Source organism: Pygocentrus nattereri, chromosome 10 (genome assembly GCF_015220715.1).
Source record: "Pygocentrus nattereri isolate fPygNat1 chromosome 10, fPygNat1.pri, whole genome shotgun sequence".
Lineage (NCBI taxonomy): Eukaryota > Metazoa > Chordata > Actinopteri > Characiformes > Serrasalmidae > Pygocentrus > Pygocentrus nattereri.
In genome coordinates, this window is record NC_051220.1 from 19455331 (window position 1) to 19468176 (window position 12846).

At 38.6% G+C, this 12846-nt stretch overlaps 1 protein-coding gene across 2 annotated transcripts in view; it reads right to left on the reverse strand.

Annotated features, from left to right (window-relative positions):
* Nucleotides 1-249: 249 nt before the first annotated feature.
* Nucleotides 250-12846, reverse strand: part of insyn2ab (inhibitory synaptic factor 2Ab) — a 70417-nt gene continuing 57820 nt past the window's right edge. For both annotated transcript variants that reach the window (XM_017713427.2, XM_017713426.2), the window contains exons 4-5: nucleotides 1947-2430; nucleotides 250-1830 (exon numbers count right to left, since the gene is read on the reverse strand). In XM_017713427.2, coding sequence (XP_017568916.1) covers nucleotides 2247-2430 — 184 coding nt within the window. In that variant the 3' untranslated portion in view covers nucleotides 250-1830; nucleotides 1947-2246. The remainder of the gene's footprint in view (nucleotides 1831-1946; nucleotides 2431-12846) is intronic.

The following is a 12846-nucleotide window of genomic DNA, read 5'->3' on the forward strand; positions in this document are numbered from 1 at the left end:
GAGTGATGAATCACACTTCTCCATTTGGAAATCCGACAGATGAGTCTGGGTTTGGCGGTTGCCAGGAGAACAGTACTTGTCTGACTGCATTGTGCCAACTGTAAAGTTTGGTGGAGGGAGGATTATGGTGCGGGGTTGTTTTTCAGGATTTGGGCTTGGCTCCTTAGTTCCAGTGAAAGGAACTCTTAGTGCTTCAGCAGATCAAGAGATTTTGGACAATTTCATGCTGCCAACTTGACTGGCCTGCAGAAGAACTTGAGTCCTGACCTCAACCCAATAAAACACCTTTGGGATGAATTAGAGCGGAGACTGTGAGCCAGGCCTCCTCGTCCAACATTAGTGACTGAACTCACAAATGCACTTCTGGAAGAATGGTCATAAATTCCATTAAACACACTCCTAAACCTTGTGGAAAGCCTTCCCAGAAGAGTTGAAGCTGTTATAGCTGCAAAAGGTGGGTCAAAATCATATTAAACCCTATGGATTAAGAATAGGATGTCACTGAATTTCATAAGAAGGCAGACAATCGAATACATTTGGAAATGTAGTGTATGTTGTAAGATAAGATACCTAAATGAAGATGAGATTTGCTTCTGTAAATGAATTTGTGGAAAATCTTATCTTGATCTTGACCTTATCTTGATCTTAAGACAAAAAGATAGAAAGGTTCTGTATTATGGCCCCTGGTTCCTATCACCACCTCTGTGAAGATGTCCCTTGATAAGTTTCTCTACAAGTAAACGTTTCACATCACTCCACACTGAATGATTTTGTTTACGTTTCAGTGATTTAATTTTTCCAGAACTTTTCAAAAATTGGTGTGATTCTTTGAAAAGGAAAAATGTTTTACAAAAACAGTTCATCATTATTCAGTAGTCTGTTAAAGTTCATTAGTTTTTTTTCTATGGCATCACACCAAAAGACCCTTTGCAGCACCTTTATTTTTAAGAGTATAGATGGTGTTGACTCCTCCAGTGTTTAGTGGAGTGCTAACAAAATACTATATTTGGCACTGGAGTAGAAATAGGCTAGGCAGTGGTCTGAAGGAAGGTCAGTTTTTTTTTAGCAAATACAAAGCTGTCAAGGAAATGACTGTCTAAAATATAATATAATATAAATAAGATATTTACATAGCCCTCTTTTTGTCACCAGTATCATTTCCCTCTTCAGGTTTTAAGGTTTTGAGGATTGTATTGTCAGACAGCTACGCACAGATGCAAGACCAGGGTTTTCGTTGTTGACTTAAGTGACACTGCAAAATGTACAAAGCATTTAAATTAGCCTGTAGCGATACAATGCTTTGCTTCATTGCTTCATGTTTGGAAAATCTGCAGTCTCTGTATTACCACAGTCATTGTTTAGTGTGAAAGACAGGCTGTCGTTTAAAATAGAAAAAAGTCAATATTGTTTATAGAAATCAGTTTTTTCATGAATACTTACAGGGAAATTGAATTATTTATTACGTTTAAACTACAGACTTAATTACTTAATTGTCCTTAACATTTTTTCTTATGAAAAATATCTCTATGGTCTTCTGCTGTGGTGCATGCAGTTAATTGATTCTGCATTCACACATCATGTCTTTCAGAACAACTTAGAATATTAACATTTGTTTTATTTAAACCCCTTTTCTGCCAAATAATGGGCAAAACATTTGCCATAGAACGCAAGAAAGACGAACGGAAAGCAAGGGTTTTAAATGAAATGTCCTTTTTATATTTCCCAAAGTTTGTGCTTTGCTGATTAGATGCCTCTGATGGTGCGCTTCCAAATTGGCATTGTGGTGAGCTAGCTTTTAGCTTTGAAGTTTCTGTTCCGCTTTACGGGCCCCTGGAGGAGGAGACAAGAGTTAGGCTGAGAAAATAGAAGAGATGGAGATTTGTCATAGTTACTAGTTGATTTTTGGAGAAAAAAAAGCTCCAATAGAGTCAAATAAGCTTCCTTACCTTGCGAATTAATTATATATCCTTTTTGGTTAACAATGATAGCAGGTGAATTCTCAGCAGTTCCTCAGGGTTTATCAAAGATTACAGAATGAAAACAAATGTTATTCCTTGTTAAAATCCAATTGCTGACAGCAGCCCGCGGTGCTACAATCACAGATCAGTGGATTGTGGCTTCTCCGTCACATCCATTTGTCAGTGTGGAATTAGACAGATTGGGCTTTGAATGTTCTTATAGCCTGATGGCGCATGGATGCCGGAAATCCATGACAATCCAAGAAAACCATTCAAAAAGTCCATCCATCAGAGGAACCACAGTTTCCAGCGTGCGTGCTTCTTGGCCTCGCTCTTGGACTTGCGTTTGGGAGTGGACGTGATCACTTCGTGTGAGTAAGGCAGAGACGGGTAGGGCGGGTCCACTGTCGGACACAGTCTTTTCATCAGTGGCTGGAGTTTATCCTCTTGCAGTTTAAAGTCCAGCTCCACGCTAAAGAAGGAACGAGAGGCAGTTACTTCAGGTGGGATTATTCACAGGTCATAAAGGCAAGAATAAGTCATTTAAGTACTTTTGAAATGTGTAATTAATATGAAAAATGGCTATTTTTAAATGTTTATACTTTAAACATACAGCCCTATTTACAAAAAATGTTTAGACACTGTGAAAATGTAAATTAAAACAGAATGAACTGATGTGAAAATGATTGAAATCCTCTATTTAATTGAAAATAGTACAATGACAACACATCAGCTGTTGAAACTTACACATTTTATAGTCATTTGAAAAATATATGCCCATTTAGAATTTTATGTGAGCAACATGTTTCAAAATAGTTGGGACAAGGGGTGTTTACCATAGAGTTTCATCACTTGTTCTTTTAACAACACTGCATAAGTATTTGGGAATTGAGGAGACCAATTGTTTTGAAAGTGAAATTCTTCGAACCATTCTTGCTTGATGTAGGATTTCAGCTGCTTAACCGTTCAGGGTCTTCTTTGTCTTATATTTCATTTCATAATGCGCCAAATGTTTTCAGTGGGTGACAATTTCTGGACTGCAGGCAAGTCAGTTTAGCATCCAGACCTATTTTACTACAAAACCATGCTGTTGTAACGTGCAGATAGTGGTTTAGTGAAATACGCAAGGCCTTCCCTGAAAAAGACGTTGTATGTATGGCAGCAGATGTTGCTCCAAGATCTGTATATATTATTTAGCATTAATGGTGCCTTCAACCCTGAGGGAGAAGTGGCTTAGAAAAAGTGGCTTCACAGGTGTGCAAGTCACCCGTGCCATGTGCACTAATACCCCCCCACTCTGTCACAGATGCAGGCTTTTAAACTGTGTGTTGATACCAAGCCAGTTGATCACTCTCATCTTTAGACTGATGCAGCATCCTTGATTTCTAAAAGAATTTAAAATTTTAATTCGTTGGACCACAGGACACTTTTCCATTTTGCCTCTGTCTTAAATGACCCTGGGCCAGAGAATGCAGGGGTGTTTTTGGATCCTGTTTACATGTGGCTTCTTTTTTGCATGGTGAAATTTTAACTTGCATTTGTGGGTGCAGCGATGAACTGTTTTCAGGCAGTGTTCCTGAGCCCATGCAATGATTTCCACTACAGGATTGTGTCTGTTTTTAATTTAGTATGGCCTGAGAGCCTGATTATCAGGGCCATCCAGTAATTCTCTGATTCTCCTTGGACGATGAGATCCCCAAATTCTTTGTTGTTTTATGTTGAGATGTTATTCCTGAATTTCTTTTGAATAGTCTTTTACACCCCACCCCATCTTTACTTCGGAAAATCTCAGCCTCTTTGGGAATCTTTTGTTACTGACATATTCCCAGTTAGCCTAATTAGTTGTGAGATGTTTCACCAGCTGTTATATGTCGATATCACTAGCTTGTCTGCAGGTGAAACTTTTTTTTCCTGTTTTTTCAATACATGAGAAAAATGGGTAACACTTTATTTGGACAGTCCACTTTAGATCTTTTGTAGATACTTAATTTACTTTCAAGTTGCATTTAACTAAATATATACTAAATTGACCACACTTTTCTTTAACTCTAAATTCCGTTTTCAGTGTGAGGAAAAAAATTACACAAAAGCCTCCAACACTATGTATATCAAACCTATCAGTACTTTTGTGCACCATTCTGCCACTTTAACTCACCCATTTTTAAAACCAACCAGTTACAGTGTTCTGCAATGAATACTGTTCCTAAATATGTCACTGACATTGTTTGTCTTCAGACACTGACATTCACACAAGCAACTACCCAAACCCACCTCAGCTGCCATCAGATGTCTTTCTCATATGCATCTAAAATATCAAAAGGAGATATTTCTGAGATTAGATGTAAGGTAATCCAGTTGCGTGAGGAAGAGAAAAATAATTGACGAAGCAGAAGTTTTCAAAACTGGAGTTTAGTAAAGGATATTATATAATATAGAAATACAGAGAAAATGGGACTCCTAACAACCGTGCAAGATCTCTAGACCACCAAAATAGTCACCATCAGATAAGTAGTACTTAAAGAGAGGAGATAATCAAGCTACACTCTTACTTCAGATCTGAAAACAACCACAGGTGTTTGTCCATCCTTCCACTGTAAGAAAGCAACTTAAAACTATGAGTCTGAAAGGATGTGTAGCTGTCAAGAAGCAGTTACTGTGAAAAGGAAATAGACCAAAAAGGAGAAAATTTGCACTGCAAAACTAAAGGAGTTGTCTGACTTTTGCACAGTACAGTACTGATGTATGATCATGTTATTTATTTTTTTTTTATTATTTATTTATTTTTTTTTAATAAAAAAAAATGAGTGAGAGATTTAGAGGCTGTGGAGCTGCTTCATTGCCGCTGTTTATTGATGAGTCAAGGCACGCAGGACACAGACGCTTGCCCAACGATTTTATTTAGATCAGATTAAAGGCGGAGAGGGGCGCTAATCTGAGAGTTTAACTGCTGCGCTCCTCAGAGATCAGCTGATCAGCAAAGGGATTATGACTGTGGCGAATAGAGTGGGTCAGATGGCTCACGGTGAGATTCACTCACACATACATGAGCATCCACACAGAGGCATTCATTCCTGTATCCTAGAACAGCACAACAAAACCAGTCCACAGTTAAATACACAATATATGAGATCAGGCAAGCTGAGATTAAATTGATTCTCTTGTTGAAATTGCCTCTGAAATTAGCTGGAGAGTCCAACAGGAAAGTGTGCATTAACTGTGCGGCACTTTATTAATGACATGCTGTGGTTTTCACTTTGTGGACAATTACAGTGGCGACCCTAGCAATTGATTTACTGGGAGAAAGAGCTGGAGGTGGGCTGCAAGCCTCGGATTTATAAACACAGCTCCAGAGACAAGAACAGTCAGCATATTTTGGAGTCGTAATTTGTCTATAGTAGACTTAAAAACCTTCACGTATTGTCTTGTGTTGGTATGAGAGGATTAAGTGGATTCAAACTTAATGAATGCACCCATTCCCATTGTATATAACCCTTTGTTTGACTACTCCCACAGACTCTTGAAAACACTTTTAATGCTTCATGTATACCGCTATCATAACCTATTATAGTCAGAGCTGAAAATTGAACCTTTTGCATTTGCTTAAAGCATTTTCTTCAACAGTACTGGTCATAGGGCCTTGCATTTAGAAGCTATATCTCTAAAGGTATGTGGACATCCCTCCTAATTATTGAGTTCAGGTGTTTCAGGCATACCTATTTCTGACAGGTGTATAAAATCAAGCACATTGCCAAGCAGTCTCCATAGACAAACATTAGTAGTAGAATGGGTTGTACTGAAGAGCTCAGTAACTATAAAGGTCACTGGATGTTAGTTTTGCCATCAGTCAGTTTATAACATTTCTGCCCTGCTAGATCTTCCCCAGTCAACTGTAAGTGCTATTATTGTGAAATGGACACAACAGCTCAGCCCCAAAGTAGTATATCATATAGATCTCTGTTCTCTGGGGTGATGAATCACCCTTCACTTTCTGCCAGTCAGATGGAGGAATCTGGTATGAGAACATTAACTACTGGAGTGCATAGTACCAAAAGTAGTGTTTGGTGGAGGAGGGATAATGGTCTGGGACTGTTTTTCTGCGTTTTTTTTTACCTACAGTGAAGGGCAATGTTAATGCTGCAGTATAAAAATATATTATAGACAGTTTTATGCTTTCAATTTTGTGGCAACAATTTGGGGAACGTAGATTGTGCACCAGGCCTTCTCATCCATCATCAGTGCCTGACCTCATAAAATACTCTTTTGACTGAATTACCACAGACACACTCCAAAATCTTGACAAAAAGCTGTCATAGGCACAAGGGAACCAACCCCATATTGTGGTGTCCAACAAGCTTGTGCTGGTTTGGTTAAGTGTCCACATACTATTGGTCATATAGTGTAGCTGTAGCCTCTTCTTTCAGGCAACAACTTTACATAACATTATATTACAGTACCATCAGTGTGCCATCCTGCTTTCCCTCAAGCTGTAGCATTCTTGCACACATTCGCTAGCCAAAAAAGCATTTGTCCTTCTAAAAATAATTTCAGCTATTTCTCTCTCTAGCTGTCAGGACTTACCTGGCATCCATTTGCCTGCTCTCCAACTTATTAAACTCCAAACAGACATAATGGAGCAGAAGTCAATAAGTCTTGGCCATCGATTGCATTCATTTATGAAAGATTAGAGGGAGCTCTAAGTAAATTGCAACAGCGTCAGGAAGAGGTTGTACACACCTTTGTGCAAATCCTCGGGTTTATTTTGTTAGCTCCAGCATGTCTTGCTGTTGGACCGATACAGCATGTAAGTGTCAGCTTGCAGCCTGTGATGATCTCCTACAGCAGGCACTTTTGCGTTTTTATCCCAGCAAATAAAAGCCAGCCAAGAAGCCTCTGAGTTTGTGTCCTCTTTTACAGCGAAGTGTGCAATGTGCCTTGTCAACAAACACAGTTTTTATAACAGGAATCCACAGATCCAAATTTTTTGCAAATGATTGGAGTAAACTTCTTGCGGGCGTGTTAAATTTAGAAGCAGCGGTTGAGTTCACTTCGTCTATTCTCAGCTCTCTTGATAGCTCAGCGATTCTCGGCTCCTACAGTGGAGGAGAACAGAATAACTGCACTGGCATGTGCATAGGCTCTACTGAGCAATTAATCACTGGGCAGATCTAGACAATTACTCTCTGTGTATACACTTCTCATCTTATGTGAGGCCTTCTCAATTTCAGTTGCCAACGGCATGTCAAGCAATGAAAACTGAACCTGATATTTTCGCAGAGATGACTCTGAATGGCTGAAATATGATCAGGTTAATCATCTATTCTGGAAGGTATTAGAGCTTCTCATCCAATGCTGAGCCTTGAGTCTTCACAAAAATAGAGCTGCTATTTAGTCATTATTACCCTGAAAGAACTGCTGTCCATGTAAAAGGATTTTGAGAAAAATATCTTAATTATATATATATATATTTAAGTTTTATAGAACATACATTTATAGTTATACATTTAACACACTGATGCAATTTTGCTGAACATACAGTATACAGACAACAGTATTGGGACACCTACACATTACACCTTTTATGACAATCCCATTATAAATTCATAGTCATTAATATGGAGTTGGACCACCTTCTTGGAAGCTCTCTACAAGATTGTGGGAATATTTGCCCATTCATCCAGAAGAGCATTTATGAGGTCAGACACTGATGTTGGACAAGAAGGCCTGGCTCACAATCTCCATTCTAGTTTATCCCAAAGGTGTTTAATATGGTTAATAACCCAGATTCGTTTATCAGACTGTGAGATAGTAAAGCGTGATTAGTCTGTCCCTGAGTCCAGTGGCGTGCTTTACACCACTCCATCTGACGCATTGTGCTTGGTGATGTAAGGCTTGCATGCAGCCGCTTGGCCATAGAAACCCCAGGACATGAGCCTGAGTCTAAGTTAGGTATTGAGTGTCTGGGGTCAGAGTCAAATTTAGAGTCTCTAGGGTGAGTGTGAGTTGTGAGTTGAGTCTCTGTGGTATTTTGAGTTTCTTGTGAATGCACGTCTTGAATCTCTAGAGTGTGCGTGAGATTTGAGTCTTGAGTCGAGTCTCTAGGGTGTCAGGTGAATCTCAAAAGTCTGGAATAAGATTACAAGTGTGAGTCTCTGGGATGTGAATCCAATCTTGAGTCTCTTGTGTTCGAGTCAAGTATTGAGTCTTTGGGGTCCAAGTTGAGTCTCAAGTCTCTGATGTTTGAATCGGGTCTCGAGTCTCTGGGATTTCAGACAAGGCATGAGTCTTTGGGGTCCAAGTTGAGTCTCTGAGGTCTGAATTGAATCTCAAGTCTCTGGGGTCAGAGTCGAGTCTTGAGTCTCTGAGGTGAGAGTTAAGTCTTGAGTCTCTGGGGTCCGAATACATGGTGCAAGTCAAGTCTGAAGTCTTCAGTTATGATGAATTTTCATTTAGTCTCTTTTTTAGAGGTTCTAGTCATTTTTCTCATTAAGGTTAGTGGTCCTAATTTGATCAGGTTTTGTTCAAATTTTTTTTTTCCTCTGGCCATACGTTTGCCTTCAGATTTGAGTTGGAGTTGAGTCACCAATCAATTATGTCTGGACATTTGCACCATACATAAAACAAGTTTATCTTGTAAAAAAAAACTGTCAAACCAAGCAGCTTTTATTTTAAACAGACCTTTTTAAGACTGTCCTGTACTTAATGGCATATTATACTTGGCAGCTGGTGTTTCAGATCATTATCGTTTGAGCAGTTTCTTTGCAGACTTCAGCAGGTTTGCATCCAAATTGTGTTTGGACACTTCATTTGCAATCCATCAACACTAGTGTAAATACAAGAGCCCCAGACTTTGACGTTTCCACCTCTGTGCTTTACAGTAGTCTGATTGGAATTCTTCTCTTGGATTTCTCCACATATTGTGCCAAAAGTATTGTTCTCTGAGGCAAAGGATGTTTTGGTAATGAGCCTCGAGAGGCTGTGCATTTCTGTGATTTTTATCATGGAGAAGGGTGTTCTTAGGCTCAACGCAATCACCAAAACACACGATTATGTTAAAATATATTTACATTTACATTTGCAGCATTTAGCAGATGCTCTTATCCAGATCGACTTACAAGAAGTGCTTTGTCAATCTAGAGAAAGTATCTTTGCTGGTTACCAATAGGTTAGAGAAAAAGACAGTCCTGAGCTCAGATACTGCTAGATACAAAAGTCGCTATAGATACCCAGAAAAAAGGAACGGAGTTGAACACAGAACTCTGTGCCGTACAATGCAATACAATACAGTAAACTACAATACACAGTCCATTCAACAAGAAAGTAAACTACAATACACAGTGCAATTCAATAAACTATAATATATAAGTGCAGCACAATATATTGCAAACAATACTTAATTCAATACTTAATTCAATATATAAAACATTTTAACATTATAATAATAAACATATATGTAAACAAGTATTCCACCATCAAATGTAGTTTCTGTAGAGTATGGTATCACTATTAAGTAACCATAGACTGTTGAATTAGGAGAAGAATGTTCAATCACCCATCACTGTATCCTAGGGTTTCAGTCACATGATTTTTCTGTTGTGGCCTCTATATTTGGGACCGAATTCCTGGCTTCACTGCTCCGCACAAGCATAATTAGAGTTGAAAGATGGCTAAAATTACTCCTCTTACTTTGGAAAAGAAAAAATGTTAACAATACCTTGACAAAGTCAATAATAAAGGCTGTGTTTGCTTAAACTGGCCAAAAAGCTATCAAAGTTTTCCTGACGTATATATTTATCTCATTCCCAACCCCCCTCTATATTCTAGAGCAGGGGTGGGCAATTAATTTTCCCAAGGGGCCACATGAGAAGTTGGAACAGTTTTAGAGGGCCAGACTAATATACTTAACTCAGTTCTGCCCAATACATATATACTGTATACAGCATTTATAATAACCCATTATATATTAAAAAAAACAGTAAATGAAACATTACAATGATACAATCAAAATGTGGAGGATTATATTATTATTTAATAAACTTGTGATGGTTCAGTTTAGAAAACTGTAAATATTTTGCATTGTTTAAAAAACTAGCATCATAACCTGACATGAAATAGCACATTTTCATGCCATTCAAATTAAATGGCTTACTGTTTCTTGCAATTTTGTGCGATATTACTAAGCTGGTCCTGACTGCTGCAGCCCTGGATGAGCTTTGTAAAAAATCATTGCTGCCTTTCGCTAGCAGATCATCAGATGGCTGAGCCTGCTCTGCATCAGTCGAGCTCTTGTGTTTCTCCACGGGCTTACTCTCGTAATGGCGATTCAGACTGTAATCCTTAAACGCAGCTATCTGTTCTCCACAAACCAAGCACACAGCTTTACCTTTGACTTCAGTAAATAAATATTTAGAAGTCTATGTCTTGTTAAAAACCCTGCATTCAGCATCAATCTTTCTTATTTTTAACATTAGCTGGCATATTTAAGGGCTAAGAGCGATCTTGAAAGCTGTCCAACGCATTTGCTGACACATTTGAGTGAAGCGCACTGACCAGGCAGACGCAAAAAGTTGTATTTTGTGCACCTATCACAGTGTAATAGGTGTCGTACTTACACACGTAGTTACTTTTCACTTCTAATTTACCAACAATCGCATGGGGGCCAATCAGAGATAGTCAGAGGGCCGGTTGTGGCCCGCGGGACGTACAATGCTCAGGTCTCTTCTAGAGAGTCTCTCAAAGCATTTAGAAGCCTAACAGCTCTTCATAGATAAGTGATGAGAAGATAATTAGATAATTGGCAAATAATACAAATCAGAACCAGCGTCCTGAAATGACCCGCATGAGCACATCCTACTCAGTAACGTCACATGAATTGACCGCGTGTGTCATGTGCATCATCAGCAAACAGACTAATGGTGAGAACGATCTTTGCTGCGAAAATGAGTAACTCTGTTCAGCTCTCAGTGAGTTATGTACACAGTGGTAAAATAGCGAATGAATTCCGATCTGAAAGTTCACATTAAGGTCACATGGCCACGAATCGGATACGTATCTGATCTTGGACCACATATGAAAGTATGCAGATTTCAAAAGATCAGGTTTGTGTGTCCACTCAGCCCTGAAAACATTTGTGCCACTTCAACCTAATAATGTCAACATAGTCCATGTTGTGGTTTGACAGACATGATTTTGTAAGTTTGCTAGTGCAGTTAGTTCAGAGTTCCCCAGCTCCAGCCCTGCAACCCCTGCACTGTATACTTTTGGCTTCCTGGTTAAAACACCTTATATTATTAGCTGATTAATTCCATCTTCAGATGAACGAGGTGCATACAGCAAAAACTAACACTTAACTATACAGTGCAGGGGGGCTCCAAGCCTGGATTTTGAAAACACTAAATTTAAGGTCTGTCTCAAAATGACAGCAACTATACAGTGTGATAATGTCATGATTTTAAAAAGTTTTTTCTTATAATAATGAAGATATCATAATACAGCACTGTTTAATACCCAGACCTTTGTTTATAGGTATTTTTTGATTAACAAATTATCACCACGAGTCATATAGCACCAACCCTTTACCACTCTGGGCTTAATGTCAAATAACTTCCTGCTGCCTACATATTGCACTATGTATGAAAATAAGTTGTCAGTCCCTCAGTTTAAACAAAAATGGGTTCTAAGTTCTTCAGTGCACTCAGCAGTCCCTGCGAGCAGCATTAGAGTCAAAGACTAATCCAGAATTAATTGGTTGTTGTGAGAGAGTGTGCATATATTGTGTATTTAACAGCAAATGTGGTTGAGCCAATCAGATTTTATGACTGGGAAGATCCATTTCATAACAAACATTTTATGAAGTAACCTAAAGAACACCAGTATTTACCAATGGTTAGTGTCCATATACGTATTGGGCCCACTGTAAAGATGTGCAATACATATTCACCCCTTGACCTCTAGGCTTAATATTCAGTTGTTAATCTTAAAATATTATTATTCAGTAAACAGCATGAATTGTTCAAGAGCTACTATGAGCTAATGATGTAGTTGAGAATGATGAACTGAAGTGTGGACATATGGATGCCATGGGTTTAAGGGGTTACATTTTTCATAACCACATTATCAAAATGAGCCACTTTCCATTCCATATTCAATGAAGCACTCAGTTTAGCTTTCACATTCCTTTTCCAGCCCTTACATACGAAGATTTTAATATTCTGGTGTATATTACTTTACTTTGACTGACAGCATATTTATGGATACATGAATGTTAAAATAACTCTTTCTGTTGTTAACACCAAATACAAGTAACCTCAGGTCTTTCTCAATTATACGCTTGGCTGCACACTCTACCTCTACCTCTCCCTCACACACACACACACACACACACACACACACACACACACACACACACACACACACACACACACACTCACTCACTAAGTAGGATTCAGCAAGTATTCTCTTGAGTATTGTTGCACCAAAAAACTGACAAGCATAGCTCTGTATACTGCCATAAATATTTGAACAATAGGTTTTCTATCAGGCCACAGCTTCTCTGTTGGCACAAAGCATGATTGCTAGATCGAGACTGATTGAGATCGATTGTGCTTTGTTTACTTGGCAAAATGCTAGAACTTTGGCAGAAGGCGGGGCTGAGTTGGAGTACCAGCTGTCTGTTTAAGTAAGTTATGTAGGTGGGCAGATTATTCTTTTTTAATTCTAACTTAAAGCTCTGCTGGAGTATTGCAGTTAAAACATTTAATTCAGCCATTATGTTGTTTACTCTTACCATTTACCTTGCAGTCTTAAGTGAATGCAGTGCACAATTAGCATCACCCTAAGCTTGGCCATTCACAACAGTCAACTTTACCACATAAAATCAAAGCTTTTTTCT